The sequence below is a fragment of the Ictidomys tridecemlineatus genome, chromosome 4 (genome assembly GCF_052094955.1).
Source record: "Ictidomys tridecemlineatus isolate mIctTri1 chromosome 4, mIctTri1.hap1, whole genome shotgun sequence".
Taxonomy (NCBI): Eukaryota; Metazoa; Chordata; class Mammalia; order Rodentia; family Sciuridae; genus Ictidomys; species Ictidomys tridecemlineatus.
In genome coordinates, this window is record NC_135480.1 from 198,968,446 (window position 1) to 198,989,503 (window position 21,058).

The 21,058-nt window shown below is 34.1% G+C and overlaps 1 protein-coding gene across 11 annotated transcripts in view; it reads left to right on the plus strand.

Moving 5' to 3' along the window:
- Positions 1 to 21,058, plus strand: part of Rabgap1 (RAB GTPase activating protein 1) — a 160,949-nt gene that overhangs the window by 69,165 nt on the left and 70,726 nt on the right. For all 11 annotated transcript variants that reach the window (XM_078048149.1, XM_005320940.5, XM_078048152.1 and 8 more), the window contains 3 exons: positions 1,528 to 1,702; positions 5,558 to 5,651; positions 9,636 to 9,786. In XM_078048149.1, the coding sequence (XP_077904275.1) occupies positions 1,528 to 1,702; positions 5,558 to 5,651; positions 9,636 to 9,786 (420 nt within the window). The remainder of the gene's footprint in view (positions 1 to 1,527; positions 1,703 to 5,557; positions 5,652 to 9,635; positions 9,787 to 21,058) is intronic.

The window sequence follows — 21,058 nt, forward strand, 5'->3', positions numbered from 1 at the left end:
GTAATCGCTTCAGGATGATACTGAAAGGACATATTTGGCAGTTGAGGCCTTTCTCTCAGGATTGAGATTTAGAATCCAAGTGGACATATGCTGTGATAACTGGGCATGATGATGTATGCCTGTAATCCCAATTGCTCGGGAAGCTGACACAGATAGATTACAAGTTCAAAGCTGACCTAAGCATTTTAGTGTGGCCCTAAGCCTCTATCTCAAAATTTAAAAAAAAAAGAAAGAAAGAAAGAAAAAAAAACTGGGGATATGGCTCACTGGTTATACACCCCTGTATTCAATCCATTGTAAACCCCCCCCCCAAAAAAAGAATCTGCTCTGATATTTTGATAGTTTATTAACCTCTTATTGCCCACTCTTCTTTTCTGTGTTTTGTGTCTTTGGTGTAGCCACATTTCTAGTTTTTTCATGTCTTTTCTTTTAGAACTCTTCTTTTCTTCTTGCCCAGTATTTCACTTTATTTTTTTCTCTCCCTAACATTGACCATAATAGTAATGTTAGTATATTTAAAATATTTATCGTATTGGTAAAATCTTATATTCCTTGTCTTTAATTTAGGTGAGTATAAAAATTGCCTCAAAATAAACACAAACTACAAATCAGCTGGAGTTACCAAAATTTTTTTGTGTTTTTTATTTTATTTATTTATTTATTTATTTTTAAAGAGAGAGTGAGAGAGGAGAGAGAGAGAGAAAATTTTTAACATTCATTTCTCAGTTCTCGGTGGACACAACATCTTTGTTGGTATGTGGTGCTGAGGATCCAACCGGGCCGCAGGCATGCAAGGCGAGTGCACCTCCACCTGAGCCACATTCCCAGCCCTTTGTGTGTTTTTTAAATTGATATTGCCTGCCATTAACAACTCCCCATCCCACTCCCACGCTGATTTATAGCTTTCAATTGAAGAAGTTGTTCCCTACACTACTTTTTTTTGGTGGGGGTGGTACTGGGGATTGAACTCTGGGACACTCGACCACTGAGCCACATCCACAGCCCTATTTTATATTTTATTTAGAGACAGGGTCTCACTGAGTTGCACCTTAGCACCTCACCATTGCTAGGCTGGCTTTAAATATATGATCCTTTTCTCACAGCCTCCTCGATGCTGGGATTACAGCGTGTGCCATTGTGCTTGGCTTCCCTACACTACTTTAATTGAAGAAAAGAAGTGGGAAAAAACATGGAATAAAGAATTTTCTTGCCTTAAAATGTCATGTTTTAGAATAATTTAAAACTTGTATAAAGCATCTTGGAAGATACAGAACAGCTATTTAGTTTACATTGAGTAAATATTAGTAGTTACTTGGCACATAAAATTATAGAACTAGAATCCTACTCAGTAAATTTTGTATTTTCCTAAGGGGTTTTTAATCTAACGTGCTTTTCTATTTAGAAAAATGTTAGTGTAGGTATTCAGATAATCATTATTTATTCTTACAACCTATGTGAAATCAGAACTGGTGATTAATTAAAAACATAAAGTAATAACTGCATAATAAATACTTTTTCATTCTCAAGATAAAGCAGAAGGAGAGAAAGAATAATTCTGACACTTTATATGAAGTTGTATGCTTGGAAAGTGAATCAGAAAGAGAAAGAAGGAAAACCACAGCCAGTCCTTCAGTTCGCTTGCCACAGTCTGGATCTCAGAGCTCAATGATACCTTCTCCTCCAGAAGATGATGAAGAGGAAGGTAAATGGAGTGCTAAATTTATATTTGAGGGCAGAGGACCTGGCAGACTACAGCATTATGTTATGGAGTTGATAATGACGCCTGGCATTTGGAATTCATTCAGTGTCTCCTATGTCTTAGAGCAATGGGAGATTAAAAAATGATTAACATTGGAAATTCTTTAAAATCAAATTGGTAAAATTAGGTTGTATAATTAGTGTTTTTTAAATAATCAGTTTAGTTTTAACTGGTTGGATTAGCACAGTTTTAAAACTATAAGACACAGCTCTAAGTAAACATTTTCATTTCAACTGACTCCTTTTACAAGAACTATTCAAGTGCCAAAACATGACTTCCACATATACCCTTTTACCAAACATTTTTTCTACACACAGTTGTATATTATTGTGTTTCCGGGCTGATAGACAATTTATTGGTTCATTTTTCTTTTTGTTTCTTTATTTCATGACTAGATCTATTGAATTGTCCTGTCAGTTTTATTAAGACCTGGTGTATAGAAGTGTGGGAAGAAAGCACAGAGCACAGAAGAAGTGAACATTCATATTTCAATTTATAACTTTGTACCTGGGCTTAAAGATCAATTCTGAGGTCATAAAATGCTTGTATCTGTGTGAGGTTTGCAGGAAATGTTCTGGAAATTTATAGAGAATCAATTTTTCATTGTGGAATATATGGTGGTACATCACGAAGAATAGTTTTGAGCTGGGATTTTAAAATGCAAGAAGAATTCATCAGGGATAAATGGGCTTCTTTAGACATTTCTTTTCAAAAAATTGCATTAACAAAGATATGGAGATGGGAAGAATGATTGGTTTGGTTTAAAGAAATGTATATCCATGATTATATGTACTTTTTTTCAAATTTAGAGTCAGCACTGATAGCCAGTTTCCATTGTTCTGTTGAGTAATCACCTTCTAGTGAGTAATCACCTAAGAGTCATGTATTAGTAATACCAATGGCCACTAGTTACTTGATGCATATTATGTGGTAGGCAGATGCTTTGTTTATTTTATATAGTCCTCAAAACAACAGTAATTCTGAAAATAGAACTTATCCTCATTTTATACATAAAGAAATGGAATCTTAGAAAAGCGAATTTTCCCATGGTTACAGGGTAGAAGAATTTGGAGGTCTTGACTTGAATCCAGATCTAAGCTTCCACAGTCTGAGTTACAGTCTATCACAGTCTCTTGCATTTATTTCTCATGAAGCATTTTGAAATGCAGGAAAGGTACATACGTTGTTTTGAAGTCAGAGATGCAGTTTAGAGTCCCCTGCAGAGCCACTTTAAGTTAATGTGATCTACATGGGAATGGTGGAATTGTTCCTCTGTTTGAGACTATCTGCTGTATAAATGGTAGTCTCAAGAGTTACAGTTTCTCTTCTAAGTAATACTGGTTAAAATTGCAGGCTGGCAAAATGTTTACATAACTCTCCTCCCTTTAACTAAGCAATGAAAACAAAAGAACCAAAAATGAAGAATGATACTCCCTTTGTCATGAAATCAGAGAATGCTCAAATCTTCATACTGTAGATTTTGAGGATTATCTGTTGGTTACAAAGAAATTTGGGCTCAACTAAAGGTTGCCATCTAATTTTAATCTATAGTAGGCAGAGATTTTTCTTATTTTTGAGGGGATTCAAAAGGCCCCTATTGATGGTTCTTAATTAGGGAGAGATGGGACTAACAGCAAAAATCAAAGCGTATCTGCTTTTATCCCATATTGTTTCCCTGGTGTGTACCACAACACTTGGTATGCAGTGGGTGACCAATAAATATTGGCAGGCTGAGCTGTTCCCTAGGATCCATTTCCAAAGTTTTTCCATAGTAAAAAAAAAAAAAAGTGACAGGTGAGCTTCAGAAGAAATTGCAGGCATGCCATTTTCCAGTTCTCTCTAATCCAGATTACAAACCAGGGAAACTGCCTTCTTGTGTTCTGATTGCTACCTGGTAAGAAAAGACTAGTTCTCTAGAGAGGCTTCTTACTCACAGGACAATAGAAAACAAGCAATTATAAAATGGAGTTTTTCAAAAGCACCATTCTGAAACTCAGATTGCCTTTTGGTTCCCCATCTTTCTTCCATTTTATGCAGAATGGGACTCTACACATAGATTTCAAATTGCTACTATCTAGATTTGTTGAAATCATCCAGAAAAGTAAAAGAAAATTTTTGAAAGATGGGTCTTCCTAGTCTGTTTGAAGGAATTGTGATTCCTTGTAAATTTTAATTTTTTTTTAAGAATTTCTTTTTTAGGTGTAGATGGACACAGTACCTTTATTTTGTTTGTTTATTTTTTTAATATGGTGCTGAGGATCGAACCCAGTGCCTCACACATGTAAGGCAAGCGCTCTACCATTGAGCCACAACCCCATCTTCCTCAAAAGAATTGTATCTAGTATATCAGTACTTGAATAAGTAGAAAATTATTTGAAGGATTAAAGTAGTCTGGAAAGCTAATTAAAGTTGGGGAAAATTTACCTTAGTGCCCTCGAGCCTTTTTCTTTTCTTTAAATTTAAATTATTCATCCATTTACAGAAATCTCACATCTTTTTCTGTCTCACCATTGAAACTAATGATAACGTCCAAGGCACTGTGTAAAGAAATTTTATAATAAGTAGCATGGGCTTCTGAGTCTTTAAAATCAGATCTCAGATACTGCCTTCTCTAGTAACAGTTCAAATTCATGATGCAGTCATCAGAGGTTTGCCAGATTTTGTGTAGGTATGTTGAGTGAAAAACAAAATAACAAAACCCAGCTTGACGAGGACACGTGGAATCAAATACTGTCGCACCTAGTTAGCAGAATGTAAATTGGTAGAACCATTTTGGAAGACGGAGTCAGAAAATTTCAAAATTTTCCACTTTTGGGCATATGTCCAATGAATTAGTATATCCATTCTGATACTGTTTATAGCAAAAAAGGTGAAAATATCTCTAGTATCCAACAGAAAAGAATTGTCTTGGTCTATATTTTTTTGTCCTTTCATTATTCTTTTCATGCCTGTGTCAGTGTCACTGTTTTGTTTTTGGTTGGATTGCTTTTGGTGCTGAGAAATGAACCAGAACTTCACACATGCTCAGCATGTGCTTTACCACAGAGCTACCTCCCTAGCCTTCAGTATCACTTTTTTCACAGTCTTCATTCATATCTTATAATCTCTAAATTCTTACTTGAACCTACTTTTCTTTGCATAAGTTTCAAGTAGTTCATCTTGGTCCTTTTAAAATATTTTTGTGCTTTCTATTAATGTGTACCATTTTGTAGAAGACTTAGAAAGTCATAGATATATAACAGAAAAGTATCAATCATAACTCTCAGAAACAAGAATTATTAATGTTGTGGTGTAGTTCATTCTAGTCTGTTCAATTTTTTAACAGACACATGGAATATTTAATTTCATTTTTATGTGGTATTTCGCATGTCATTGTGTAATCATGTCATCATGCAGTTACCTTGTATACATGTGTCATAATTTATTCCATCATTCTCTACTCTCCTCTTTTGAAGATTTAGGTGCTTCAAAATTTTAAACTGGTATAAATAAAAGTGTATTATTTCCATACATAAAGCTACTTGCTTTGGAATAAGAATGAGAACATACCATATCTTGAGTCTTATAATTTTATTATTAAATACTCTTTTCTATAACTGACATATTATGTATGGACCTATATGAAAAGCAAAAGAAAATCAAAGAGGTTACAAAAATAGGACCATTTTAATTTTATTTGTAATTATGGCTGTATACTCCCAGTAGAGTCTTTAAATTTGACTGTTAAATTCCCATGTCATTCTTTTGGCTAGTATAGCCTCTTCTGTTATCCTTTTTTATGTGTTTTATTTATTAAAGATAACGATGAACCTCTCTTGAGTGGATCTGGTGATGTATCCAAAGAATGTGCAGAAAAAATTCTTGAAACATGGGGAGAACTGCTGTCAAAGTGGTAAGTTATAATAGCATAGTTCTCCTTTTCATCTGCAATTCTCATTGTATGTTTAGAAAATCTTAACTAAAATATTCAGTTTGGAACCAATAATAGAAACTACATATGAGGCTTGCATTCTAGAGTCTCTGTTTTTAGAGGTTTATAAGGATAATAGTGAAGACCTGAAATCGGTTCTCAGAATATTAGAATCCTGGGCTGGGGTTGTAGATCATTGGTAGAGTGCTTGCCTAGCAAGTGTTAGGCACTGGGTTCAATCCTCAGCACCACATAAAAATAAATAAATAAAATAAAGATATTATGTCTATCTACAGCTAAAAAAATATATTAAATAAGGAAAAAAACACTTAAAAAAAGAATATTAGAAATCTAATAAATTCTCATTGTTGGAGAAAATATTTATACAAACATGGAACTTATGGGCAGAATAAATTAGAGAAGAGGTGTGTTAAAGAAATTAGCAACTGTTAACTGGTCAAGTGGCTAAGACAGTACACAATAATCAGGAAAGTTTAGAGGACGTTCACTGAACACACACAGGCCTTAGATGCGTCTTTATTTTCGTGGTATATACCTGCAGTGGCAGAGCAGAGTGTCAAAAGTATGGTTTGTTACCTGTTCTGTCAATTACTTTTCCTAGTAACATGTTTAAAACTCAAGAATTTCCCATCAGCTCAAGAGATGCTTGACAGTAATAAGAAGCGCAAGCCTCTACATTTTCTAAAAATAATACACCACCTCCAGGTACTTGTTAACATAACCAAAGATATTCTGTTAAGTCAGATTGGTGAGACATTTATGTGGTTTCCCTTTCTCCCTAGGTAAGATGCCAGGGAGGGAAAAAAGCCTGAGTATGGGTCTATTTCTGATGTTTTGGTTATTAGGGTAGTCATATAAGCTCTCTGTGGACCTACATTTTGGTATTTAATTTTTCTCAGAAGTTTTAACTGTTGAATTCTTTCACTCTATTCTTAGTAAAGCTGTGTCTCAGCATTAAAAAAAAAAAAAAATAGGTACAGGAGAAAAAAGCAAACCAAAGCTTGGTTTGTCTTCACACAAGTGGTTTTAATACATGAACTCGAGCAGTAATTCTCATGCTTTTGATACTTCTTTACAATCAGGAGACAAAACTGCTGACACATTTGTCACAATTATACTTTCCAGTTCAGTCAGTTTGGAGGGTTTAGGTTGCTGTTGCCAGGAATTTCATCCGTATAAAAAGGTATCTGCTCTAAAACAAATGAATTCAGTCTTGACTTGGTTTCATAATACTATGTTTAAAACCATCTAGTATAGGATTTAGATTCTAGAATTATACTTCATTAGATTAACCCACCAGCATTGTATATAGTGTCTTAGAATTTGTTTTGTTATCATACTTCGATATTCATTTTGCTACTTAACAATCAACTGTCTTCCCATTCCTTCATGTATATTAATTAACTGAGTTTGTCTCTACTGTCTTCAGGTTGTTTAAACTGTATTTGCTTATTTTAGTCTTCAGATATACTATTATAGCCTCTCTTCATTTCATGATTATTTTTCCCATTATTTATATATGTTTTGCAGATAGGAAGCATTGTAATATCATGGAATTTTAGAGCCTGATGTGGCATCATATCCTATCTTCTACTTCCTGTAGGGTAGCGTCTCGGGCAAGTCACTTAACTCTTCTAAGTGTGTTACTTCATTAAGAAAATAGAAGTCTATAAAACTAACATTGAGGATTTTTTTTAATTTTTGAGAGAGAGAGAGAGAGAGAGAATTTTTTAATATTTATTTTTTAGTTTTCGGCGGACACAACATCTTTGTTTGTATGTGGTGCTAAGGATCGAACCCCAGCCACACCCTCAGCCCACATTGAGGATTATTACAGATTAAAAATAATGGTATATCATCATTATAGTAATCATTAATAAAAAACAATTTACCATCAGCTAGGCAGTATACTAAGTTATAAGTTATATTTCAATTCTAACAACTTAAGAACTGATATCCTTTTATTGGTACTGGGGATTGACTTCAGGGACACTCTACCACTGAGCCTCATCCCCAAGCTATTTTGTATTCTATTTGGAGATAGCGTCTCATTGAGTTTCTTAATGCCTTGCTATATATTGCTGAGGCTAGCTTTGAACTCATCCTCCTGTCTCAGCCTCCCCAGCTGCTGAGATTATAGGCATGTGACACCCCACCTGGCATCTGATATCCACTTTTATAGGTGAAACTGACTCATAGGTTAAGCCATTGTAATTAGTAAACTGTCAGAACGAAAATTGTTAACACAACAGGTCTGATCCCAAAGCTGGCTTACTGAACTCTGTTTGGTTTTAGTGGTGGTATTAATTAATATGTCTTTGAACTGTAACTCTTCAAGTTCATTTTAGTGTGACTCTTAGCAGATATGAGGTCCAGTGTTCTCATTATAATATAGTATGCTGAGTTGCATAGATAAAGTTAATTAATATCAATGAAAAAATTATTCTGGAAGCAATTTTACCACTATAAATTAAGTTAGGGTTAGCAGACTTTTTTGTGAAGGGCTAAATACAACTGTATTAGACTTTGCAGACCAATAATAATCTGTCACAACTATTCAGTTCTGCTGTCATAGTGTAGAAGCAGTCATAGATAGTACCAAAACAATTAAGCGTGGCAATATTTCAATAAAGATTTGCTTATAAAAAGAGATGGTGGGCTGTATTTGACTTAAGAGGCTATAATGTACCAATCCTTGAATTATGTAACAGACTACTTTTGTTTTTTTTGTTTTTTTTCTGCTGGAAACTTTTCAACTTTTCATTCATATACATGTAAACACACATGCATATATATTGAAATCTAAGCAAGGAAAAATATTGAATTGTCTGTAGCTCTCACATTAGGGTACAGTTTCATAGAATCAATCATTTTTAAATGTACTCCACATTATTCACATAGAATTCTGGAAATCTGAGAAAAGTCTCACCTCTTTGTAATTTGATAGTGGTTCTTTTGTGGCAGTGACTTCAATCTGATACTGACTGGAGCTCTTCTTTGTAAGGATCCTGCTTCATTGACTATTAATAGTGGCTTTCAAATGAAAAAAAAAAGAGCATTCATTGGTCTTAAGAGTTTGAGAACTACCTCAGTGATTTAATTGACCTTCCTGACCTTTTTCTCCATCTGTAAAACTAAAGATACTACACCTACCCTAGATGGTTGTTATAGGGTCGAATGAGATATTGTATGCAGAAGCACTTTGAAAATCTATACCAACATTTTAGCGCAGGCTTTATTTTCTTAATTTTATAGATGATATAAATGAAGCATAAAGACTTTTAGTAACTTGGTTTTTATTTTTGTATGGTACTGGGGATCAATTCCAAGGCCTCACATGCTACCGCTGAACTACATCCCCTGCCCTGGTAACTTGTTTTGATGTAGCAGTAGTGTACTAGAAACAATCTTAGCTACCACAGGTATTTGGAGAAGTTATGTGAAAGAAGATATCATGAAAATTGCTGAAAACATACTCAGAATATTTTAACTTAGAACATATAAATATGCAGTTCACTTGTCAATTTTAATATAGGGCCAAGCCCTTATCTTTAACTATGTGCTTGCTAGTTGCAACTTTGCTTTCTGTCTTTCATGATGCTTTTTTTTGGGGGGGGGGCAGTGTAGGGGATTGAACCAGGGCCTCACACATGCAAGGTAAGCGTACCACCAAGTTACATCCCCAGCCCTGTCTTTTCTTAGATGGGCCATGACCATAAAGCATCCTCTGTTGTTCCCTGTTTTTCTTTTTTTTTTTTTAAGTAACAATTGAAAGATAGTTAGGAAGCCGTTTTCAGAATTCATGTATACTTCTATTTTTTCTTTCACCTATTTTGGTCACATCTAATCCAATAGCATTTCATCTTTTTCTTTATTATATTGCCTTTCGAGTATTTAAAGACAGTTTTCCTTTTATAAATTTATGAGTTACAACTTTATTTTTAGGCACCTCAACTTGAGTGTGAGACCAAAGCAATTGTCATCCTTAGTAAGAAATGGTGTCCCTGAGGCTCTTCGAGGAGAAGTCTGGCAGCTGCTGGCAGGCTGTCACAACAATGACCACCTGGTAGAAAAATACCGAATTCTTATAACAAAGGTAAGGAAACAATAATTCACCTTCAGTAGTAATGCTTTTAGAGATTTGTAATGAAAGATCATTGTGACTATTTGACTTCCAAGAATTTTTTGTAATTTCTTTTAGAACTATTATACTTCTAGTCCTAAGATGTTTCTTCTGTTGGCACAAAAGCACAAGGTTTTCTTCCTTGATTAGTTTACCTTAGAGGGAAGGGATATCATCTAACCTACAGTACATTTGAATTCTTTTTGATAGTAATTACATTTTCAGTCAGGTAACTTGTGCCATGCAATGTATAGTTCTTATCACATTTCATTTGGTAGGGATCCAGTTTCTGCAATTGTGAGTAAATAATTCTGTAATCTTTTTTTTTCAATATTTTTTTTAGTTGTACACAACGCCTTTATTTTATTTATTTTTACATGGTGCTAAGGATCAAACCCAGGGCCTCACATGTGCTAGACGAGCTTTCTACCCCTGAGCCACAATCCCAGCCCAATTCTGTAATCTTAAACCACATTTGTTTTTGTCTCATTCCTCTAAGTGAAAAAATCCTTATTTTTTCTGTATCCCTTTCTCAGGTTGAGGTGTTCTTGAAAATTTTGCTAACAAAGCAAGAAAAACTATTACTGTCTGACACACAAAGTTATTTTCTGCAAGATTAGGAAGTCTTTTGTGCCTTTGAATGCCCTGAGTTCCTGGTTTTAGTTTTAGTTTTCTCAAATTCTTCAAATGTTTTTCTTTAGGAAGCAGTTTCCCTGGTGGTATGCAAATCAGAAACATGAGTTAAGAATGCTTTGCTTAGAATCTGCAGTAATATTTGAGCATTTTTCATTGTGATAAAAGGTGAAAACTTTTTTAAGTTAAACTTTATAAAATATAAAGATGTTATTTGAAAACAAACATAAAACACCTTATTAGGGGTACAGCATTTAAAAATGAAAATTGAAACTTTGTTCACCAAAAAATTATTTTTCTGTTCTCAGAATATTAATGTTCCTTATCATCATCTTAATTCCAAACAGATTTTTGTTTATTTCACAAAGTAATATGCTGCTTCTTCTTATTATGTTGATATAATTATCTTAACCAGCATTTATTGGGCATCTGTTACAATCACAGTCCTGGAGCTAAGAGGTTAAACATGAGGGCAGTTGTCTATCATGTGATAGAATATGTCTGAAAAAGCACAATGGGAACCATCAAAAGGAGTGATTAATTTAGTCTAGGAGAACAGGGGAATCTTTATCAGGAATACAACATTCTAAACAGGTTCTAGAAAAGAGCTCCCAGGCATAGAAGGATGGAAGAGAAGTTTATTATCCACTAGAACGAATGAAGGCATCAGAGAATGAGGTTACATAATGTGTGAGCTAAAAAGATATGCACAGTTGATTATTTCCTTTGTTGGCAGAGCATGTTTTGGATTTGTAATACTGTCTTTCTAGTTCTACTTTGGAAGTCCTTTGAAATGTTTCGCCAGAAATGACACCCTCCCCCGACTTGTTAACTATACAGAATGGTAAAATTATTTGATCAATTTTTGCTCAAAAATTGTTTCTTAGGAGATTATTGCTTTAAAGATTGTTGGTAAAAACTCTTCAAATAGATAATCTAAAGACATAAAATATCTGTGATTGTTTATAAAAATGATAGCATGTTTGTAGAAAAGGAACCTAGCAGTTATGTGATGTGTAAAAGACCATCTATTAACAAAGTCTGCTATATTTGAATAGTGACTTATATACACTGGCTATATGGACTTTATATTTCACATTAAACTTCTGTTATTGTATGTTTGGCTAGAACCTTCAAAAGGTTTTAGTTTGAGTTGTTGTTGAATGATCAGAAAACACAATTTAATCATAATAATACTGGTGAATGCTCTTTTTTTAAACACAGTGATATCCTGTGAAAGTTGGTTATTGTCCCAGAAACAATATTCATCCTTATATGGAAATGGTTATAATTGACATTTTTGAACTTAATCTGAAAAAAATTTTTTTAAAGGAAAGAGCACTACTTTAATTTTTTTAAATCGATTTTTATAGCAAGGTATAATTTAAAAGGGCAGAATACAACTCGAAAGTGTACAGCTTTATGACATTTTCCATATAATACACTGCTGTGATTATTGCCAAGAGCAGGGAATACCCATCACACCCCTCATAATTATTCTTGTCCATTTCTAGTCATAACAAACACTTCTATTATCACTGTTGTGACTTTTTCTCTCTTTAAACTGTTCTTGAACTTCATTAAAATGCAGGTATACAGTATATACTTGTTTGTATCTAACTTCTTTTGCTCATTCCTTTTGGGAGTGTGTTAGAAGCTCATTTTCTAAATTTGTTTTCATTGTTTCAATTGCTAGGAATATTTCATATTAATAAGTAACACTTAAAAATCCATTCTACTGTTATACATATTTGGATTTGGGGTCCAATTTTAGCCATCATGAATAAAGCTGCTGTGAATGTTCTTGCAACTGTAGTGGGATTTGTACATATTATTAGACATATTTGACATTTACCCATATTACTCAATTTAAGAAATTATTGTGAATATGGCTTCTTTACCAGATACATGCTTTGTAACCTATAGTTTTACATGTGTTATTATGTTACAGTTTTTAAAATTTGCTTAGCTTCTTCAAAGACTAAATTTACAATAGGAAAAATAACTTACTGAGTGAAAGCACAAAAATTGATTTGGTAAAAAAACTGATGAATGTTTTTCTCACCATCTTGCTATAATTGTCAGTCGTGTCTTGTGAGGGGTACACGTAGGACATTTTTTGAATATCTTTTTTTTCCGCCCTTTGGTGTTGGGAATGGATTCCAGGGCCTTATGCATGCTACGCACGCACTCTGTCACTAAACTACATCCCCAACCCCACATTCCTTTTGTGATCCAAGGATAAATGATGTTTTTAGTAACACAAAATACATTGCATATTTTTAAAGGTGTTTCTTATAAGCAGTGAAGTTATTTTGGAGGCATTCTTTTCTTTCTACTTTCCTTTTGAAAGTGAAAAGTGTTTTATTTAGGCAAATGACATAACAATAATAATAGTTACCTTTTTTGAGTGCTTAATGTGTGTCAGATGCTACACAGAGCATTTTATATCCATCATCTCTTTAATCCTAAGAAATTCCTTGTGAGGTAGTAATTACTATTTCCGTTTTAGAAAAAAATAAAGAAATGTTGACTCACTGAGGCTTAACAATATGCTATCATTCACTTAACTAGTAAAGAAGTAGAGGCAGGATTTGCACCACTTAGTACTGACTCTACCTCGAATTCTTTCCCATAATCCTATTTGTTTATCTTCAAACATAAGTAAAAATTTATTTACAAAAATGTATATATACATAATTTTATGGAATCACATAAATATGCTATGTTCATTTTTATTTTGCTTATTTTTAAGTGTAGTCTTTTCTTCACTGGTGGGCCTTTACTTTGTTTCTGGTTTTTAACTTTAATTTTGTTCTTTTTTTTTAAGTTTTTTTGTTGTTGATGGACCTTTATTTATTCATTTATTTATATGTGGTGCTGAGAATCAAACCCAGTGCCTCACACATGCTAGGCAAGCGTTCCACCACTGAGTCACAACACCAGCCCCATGTTTTTAGCTTTTAAATAGTGCTTTACTAAATATTCTTATACATGTTCTAAATCTTTTGAGTTTCATGGAAGGGTTGTAGGAACATGAATGCTAGATCAAAGGGTGATGTATTTTTAAAACTAGTTAGTTGGTTGGTTTGTTAATAGTTGGTACTAGGGATTGAACCAAGGGACACTGTACTCTGAGCTACATCCCCATTCTTTTTATTTTTTGAGACAGGATCTTGCTAAGTGACCGAGTTGGCCTTGAACTTGATATCCTCCTACCTCAGCCTCCTGAGTAGCTGTGATTAGAGGCATTACCAAGCCCAGCTTGGTTATTTAATTTTGTATTTAATTTACTTATTTTCTGTTTGGCTTTCAGGATGTGGTAGATTATAGTTCCACTAGCAATGTAGTTCCACCAGCCAACGAACCTATTGACATATCCCAGCCTGTATTATTATTATTGTCATTGCTGTGTTTAATTTTTGCTATCAATAGATGTGATACCAATGTATTGTTAGTTTGCAGTTCCCTGACTGCCAATAAATATGAGTGATTTTGCTCTTCTGTGAATTACTTCTTCATATTCTTTGTACATTTTTTTTTTGCTATTCACATTTAAACAATTTTTTTTTGTTGTAGTTGGACACAATACCTTTATTTTTGTTTATTTATTTTTATGTGGTACTGAGGATCAAACCTAGCTTGCACAAGCTAGGTGAGTACTCTACCGCTGAGCCACAACCCCGGCCCCATGCTATTCACATTTTTTATTGGTGATTATTACAGTTGTACATAGTTGTGGGATATGTTGTTGCACATACATGCACACAATATAACAATATAATCCGTATGTTTTTCCATCCTTAAGGTATAGACCGAGGAGTGGGATAGCTGATTCAAATGATGGTTCCATTCTCAATTTTCTGAGAAATCCCCATACTGCTTTCCACATTGGCTGCACCAATTTGCAGTCCCACCAGCAGTGTATGAGTGTACCTTTTCCCCCACATCCTCGCCAACACTTATTGTTGTTTGTATTCTTAATAGCTGTATTCTGACTGGAATGAGATGAAATCTTAAAGTAGTTTTGATTTGCATTTTTCTAATTGCTAGAAATGTTGAACATTTTTTTCATATATTTGTTGATGGATTGTATGTCTTCTTCTGAGAAGAGTCTGTTCAGTTCCTGGGCCCATTTATTGATTGGGTTATTTAGTTTTTTGGTGTTTAGATTTTTTAGTTCTTTATATATCCTAGAGAGTAGTGTTCTGTTTGATGTGTGTATGGTAAAAATTTGCTCCCAAAATGTAGGCTCTCTATTCACCTCACTGATTGTTTCTTTTGCTGAGAAGAACCTTTTTAGTTGAATCCACCCCATTTATTGAATCTTGATTTTAATTCTTGCACTGTAGGATTATTATTAAAGAAGTAAGGGGCTTAATCCAACATGATGGAGATTTGGGCCTACTTTTTCTTCTGTTAGATTCAGGGGCTCTGATATAATTCCTAGGTCCTTGATCTACTTTGAGTTGAGTTTTGTTCATGGTGAGAGAGAGCAGTTTATTTTCATTTTGTTGCATATGGATTTCCATTTTCTCAGCATTTTTCCAATGTATGTTTTTGGTGCCTTTGTCTAATATAAGATAACCATGATTATGTGGGTTTGTCTCTGTGTCCGTTGGTCTATCAGTCTATTTTGGTGCCAATACCATGCTGTTTTTGTTACTATTGCTTTGTGGTATAGTTTAAATTCTGGTATAGTGATGCCACCTGCTTCGCTCTTCTTGCTAAGGAATGCTTTAGCTATTCTGGATCTCCTATTTTTCCAGATGAATTTCATGACTGCTTTTTCTATTTCCATGAGGAATGTCATTGGGATTTTCATTGGAATTGCATTAAATCTGTATAGTGCTTTTGGTAGTATGGTCATTTTGACAATATTAATTTTACCTAAGAACAAGTTAGATCTTTCCGTCTTCTAAGGTCTTCTTTAATTTCTGTCTTTAGCGTTCTATAGTTTTCATTGTAGAGGTCTTTAACCTCTTTTATTAGATTGATTCCCAAATATATTTTTTTTCTATTTGAGATTATTGTGAACAGGGTAGTTTTTCCTCATTTCCGTTTCAGAGGATTTGTCGCTGATATACAGAAATGCCTTTTGATTTATAGGTGTTGATTTTGTATCTTGCTATTTTGCTGAATTTATGTACTAGTTCTAGAAGTTTTCTGGTGGAATTTTTTGGGTCTTCCAAGGATAGAATCATATTGTTGGCAAATGGTGCTAGTTTGAGTTCTTCTTTTTCTATCCATATTCCTTTAATTTTTTTCATCTGTCTCAAAAAAAAAATGACCAAACATTACATCTCAAAGCCCTAGAAAAATAGGAAACAAATCAATACCAGAAGCAGTAGAAGACAGGAAATAATTAAAATCAGAGATGAAATGAATGAAATTGAAACAAAAGAAATAATTGAAAAAATTGACAAAACAAAAGTTGGTTCTTTGAAAAAAATAAATAAAATTGACAAACCCTTAGCCAGGCTAACAAAGAGAAGGAAAGAGAAAACTCAAATTACTAACATTGATGATGAAAAAGGAAATATCACAACAACACTGCAAAAAGACAGAAGATAATTAGAAATTATTTTGAAAACTTTTACTCCAATAAAATAGAAAATATTGAAGGCATTGGCAAATTTTCTAGAGTTGTATGATTTGCCCATATTGAATCAGGATGATATGCACAAGTTAAACAGATAAATTTCTAGCAATAAAATAGAAAACGCCATCAGGAGCCTACCAACCAAGAAAAACCCAGGACCGAATGGAAACACAGCTAGTTCTACAAGACCTTTGAAGGAGAACTAATACCAAAACTCTTCAAATTATTTCATGAAATAGAAAAAGAGGAAGCACCTCCAAACTCATTGTATGAGGTCAATATCACCCTGGTTCCAGAACCAGGCATAAACACATCAAAGAAAGAAAACTTCAGACCAATATCTCTAAAGAACATAGATGCAAAAATTCTCATTAAAATTCTGGCAAACATATCAAAAAGATAGTGTACCTCTATCAAGTGGGATTCATCCCGGGGATTCAAGGTTGGTTCAACATACAAAAAAAATCCATAAATGTAATTTATCACATCAGTAGAATAGGAAAGCACTCAACAAAATACAGCACCCCTTCATATTGAAAATACTAAAAAGCTAGGGATAACAGGAATGTATCTCAACATGGTAAAAGCCATTTATGCTAAGCCCCAGGCCAACATCATTCTAAATGGATAAAAATTGAAAGCATTCTCTCTAAAAATGGGAGCAAGACAGGGATGCTCTCTTTCACCACTTCTATTTAGTCAATTTTTAATTGACTTTATTTATGGTTTCATGCCTTGCAAAACATTTTTAATTCCTATGTATAAAATGTGTCATGGTTAAGATATTTCCTATCTCTTGCCACGCATGGTGGCACACGCTTATAATCCTGTGGACTCAGGACGTTGAGACAGGAGGATAGCAAATTCTAGGCTAACCTCAGCTACTTAGACCCTGTCTCAAAATAAAAAGGACTGGGGATGTAGCTCCATGGCAGAACGCCCCTTGTTTCAATCCCCAGTACCAAAAATAAAAGGGTATGTAGTTTGGTGGTAAAAACCCCTGAGTTTGATTCCCACTACTGCACAAACTTAAAAAACCTCTCCTAAGAGTCTTTTGTAAATGTAATTTGGAGATTTTGATACAATATTTTTATTTTGCATGTTAATTTTTATATCTTTAGTCCATCTGGCATTTATTTTTGAATATAGCATAAGATAGCATTCCAATTTTACTTTCTTCCAGATGGATAACCAGTTGTGTTATTCCTATTTTCCTACTGAGTACAACTACCATCATTGTCATATCTTACATTCTATCATTTATACTGGGATTGTTCTGTTACTAACCTGTTTGTGTTTTCTTCTCTCAATACTCTTTTGACTAAAGAGGCTATGATTTATGTTCTTTGTGAAGCAAGTCTTTTCTATTTCATATGAATTACTTGACTATTCTTTCAATTTTAATCTTCCACAAAAGCCTTAAAATCATTTATCCAATCTCATCACCACCACTATCTTATAAGGTTATGTAGTGATTCTAATTTGAATTCATTAATTGACATTGAGTGTGTAAATTGAAAATTGTTATTATATCTTCACAACTAAGAATAATGGGATGTCTTTCTACCTGTTCAGTAAAGACTTCAGATATGCCTTCTTGTGAGGCTTGTGCCTTTTTTATTTTATTCCCAGATTATCTTAGAGTACTCACAAGGTAAGTGGAGGGTGTTTTTGTTTTTTGTTTTTCTATTTGGTACAATGGAGAAAAAACATTGATAAATTTTCTGTTCATCTAGCTGTTGAGTTTTGATGATTTCCAAAAATGCATATTTTAGATTTCTAAATATTCAGTAAAAATGTTTCACCTCTTTGATTTCAGTGTCTATGGAAGCTACCAGTTGTCTTGATTTTGTTTTTATATGTGGTAGAAATATTAAGACAGTGTTAGATTTGATGATGGTGATAATTAAATTCCTTCTCTAATTCCTGATTTTACTTAAAATGATTTTAGCTTTTCAATCTTTGGGGGAAATATGCTATTTATTTTTTATAAATAATTTTTATTTAAGTTTTCTTTCTTTCTTTTCTTTTTTTTTTTTTTTTTTATTCTTCGTTGGAATTTGTTGTTGGTGGTGGTGATGATGCTGAGGGATTGAACCTAGGGGCACTGTACCATTGAGCCATATCTCCAGCCCTTTTTATTTTTTGAGACAGAGCCTTGTTTAGTTGCTGAGGCTTCCTTGAACTTTCAATCTTTCTGTCCCAAGTCTTCTGAATTGCAGGGATTACAGGGATGCACCACTGTGAGCAGCTTAAGGTTGGAATTTTTATTAGGAATGTCTACTGAATTTTATTAAGAGCGTTTTCAGCATTTCATGAACATGATTTTCTTTCATTTGTTGATGGAGTGCATAGTTGATCAACAAGATAGACTTGATATTGTCTACAGTTGGCTTCATGTAGTAAATTTCTACAGAACAAGTACCTCTAACTAAATTCTTTGTGTTCTTTTCTTTCTGGTCTTTGGCCAGGAGCTCTTCAGTCTTGATCTTTAGATGATACTAGTAAGACTCCAATGGAAGCCTCTTAGCTCCAGTTGCCAGTTATCCGAGGGTTTGGTGACTTATGTTAAGTTGGAGTTGAGAATAAAGACAAAGGAAGGCATTTTCTATTTCCAGAATCCTCCTGTTCCTTCTTTGTTTTGTTTTGTTGTTGGTGGTGGTTTTAGTTTTTTTTAGTTGTTTTTTTTTTCTTTTGAGAGAGAGAGAGAGAGAATTTATTTATTTTTTAGTTTTCAGCGGACACAACATCTTTATTTGTATGTGGTGCTGAGGATCGAACCCAGGCCGCACGCATGCCAGGCAAGCGCGCTACCGCTTGAGCCACATCCCCAGCCCCAAGTTTTTTGTTTTTTTTTTTAAATTTTTTTTTTTTATTGGTTGTTCACAACATTACAAAGCTCTTGACATATTTCATACATTAGATTGAAGTGGGTTATGAACTCCCAATTTTACCCTAAATGCAGATTGCAGAATCACGTCGGTTACACATCCACAATTTTACATAATGCCCAATTAGTAATTGTTGTATTCTGCTACCTTTCCTATCCCCTACTATCCCCCAAGTTTTTTTATTTTATGTAAGTATGTCTTTCTGTTCCTTTTAAGTCAGTGTTTAATAGGCAAAATTTACACCAAACTACTTCTACAACAGATTTTTTTCCCCCAGCTCTTTTTATTTTTAAGACAAGTTCTTGTTAAGTTGCCCAGGCTGACCTGAAACTTGGGATTCTTCTGTCTAAGCCTCCCAAGTAGCTGGAATAGCAGGCTTACACCACTGTGCTGGGCTCTGAGACCTTTTTAATAAAGAGAAAATAATGAAATAGCAATGTATCTTGATGTTTTTCCTTCCTTCCATCCTTTTGGCCTTTTTTCTGAAACTAATCTGCATTGTTTTCTTCAGTGATTGTCAATTTCAGTGGAAGGAACATTTATGCCATGAAGCTTTTATTCAGAACCTAAACTAGTAGCAAGCTCATATAACCAATATTTACATTTCTAATTGTTTATTCAAAGGAGACTATAAAGGCCCAGATGCAATTTTACAAGTCTGGAAAAATAAATTATTAGTTATGATTTCATTATCAAATTATTATGATTTCATTATAAAGCAGATTGATTTACTTGGCAGTGATTAAATAATACTTACTCACAGGAACCTGCCTGTGGATGCCCAACAATAAGAGGGGTTTGATTTATCAAGAACAGTGCTGGATGTGAAGATTGAAATCCTGAGTACTAGTCTTAGTGCTCTAACTAGCTTCCTTGAACTCAGATGGGATTCTGTACCTATGACCATTCATTTCCTCTTCTCTAAAATGAGGTTCCTGAATGATCCTTCTTTAAATTTTAACATTGTGGAAAATCAGATACTATTGGTCCTCTATATCCACAGATTACATATCTGTGGGTTCCATATCCCCAAATTTAACCAACTAGAGATTGAAAGTGTTAACTGAAAAAAGTTGCTTCAGTACTGAATATTTACACACACTTTTTTTCTTAACAATATTTTTTAAACAACATAATAGTTAAATAGCATCTACATTATATCAGTTTACAAGTAATCAGGATACAGGAAGATTATGTAGGTTAAATGCAGATACTTCACCTTTTTATAAGGAACCTGAGCATCTACAGATTTTGGTGTCTCACACAGTTCCCAGAACTAGTCTCCCTTAGATACTGAGGGACCATTGGAGTGTTTGAGCCCTGCCTCAAAATACAGGCCATGATTCCAGTGTTTCACAGCTGAGTTTTTTTGTTTTTTTTTAAAATACATCACAGCAGAATGCATTACAATTCTTATTACTCATATAGAGCACGATTTTTCATATCACAGCTGAGTTCTTTTGCTGTCTGGTTCTATAGGAAATTAGGTTGTTGTGAACTTTCCGGTGCATTGCATGCTCCAATAGAGCAATTAACTATAGTAGATCCCTTTACAGTTTTATTTGTGAAAATAATTTTAATCCATGATGTCTCTATGAAGTCATTTCTCCTCTAGGGAGTTCTTGTAAGTAATGTCTGTCTAGGAAGCTTTAAAGGGTTTTTGTTTTTTTGGGTTTTTTTGGGGGGGGAGTGTTTGTTTGGTACTGGGGATTGAACCCAGGGACACTTAACCCAATGAGACAGAGTGTCATTGAGTTGCTTAGTTTTGCTAAGTTGCTTAGGCTGGATTTGAACTCGTGATCCTCCTGACTTAGCTTCCTGAGTCACTGGGATTACAGGTATGACCACCACACTTGACATAAAAGGTTTTGAACTTACTGGAATGTAAATGTAGAGCTGGGCTTGTAGCTCAGTGATAGAACGTTTGCCTAGAACATGTGAGAGCACTGGGTTTGATCCTCAGCACCACATAAAAATAAATAAAAGTATTGTATCCATCTACAACTAAAAATGTATCTTAAAAAAAATGTTGGGGCTAGAGTTGTAGCTCAGTGATAGAGCACTTGCCTTGCATGTATGAGGCCCCGGGTTTGGTCCTTAGCACCACATAAAAATAAAG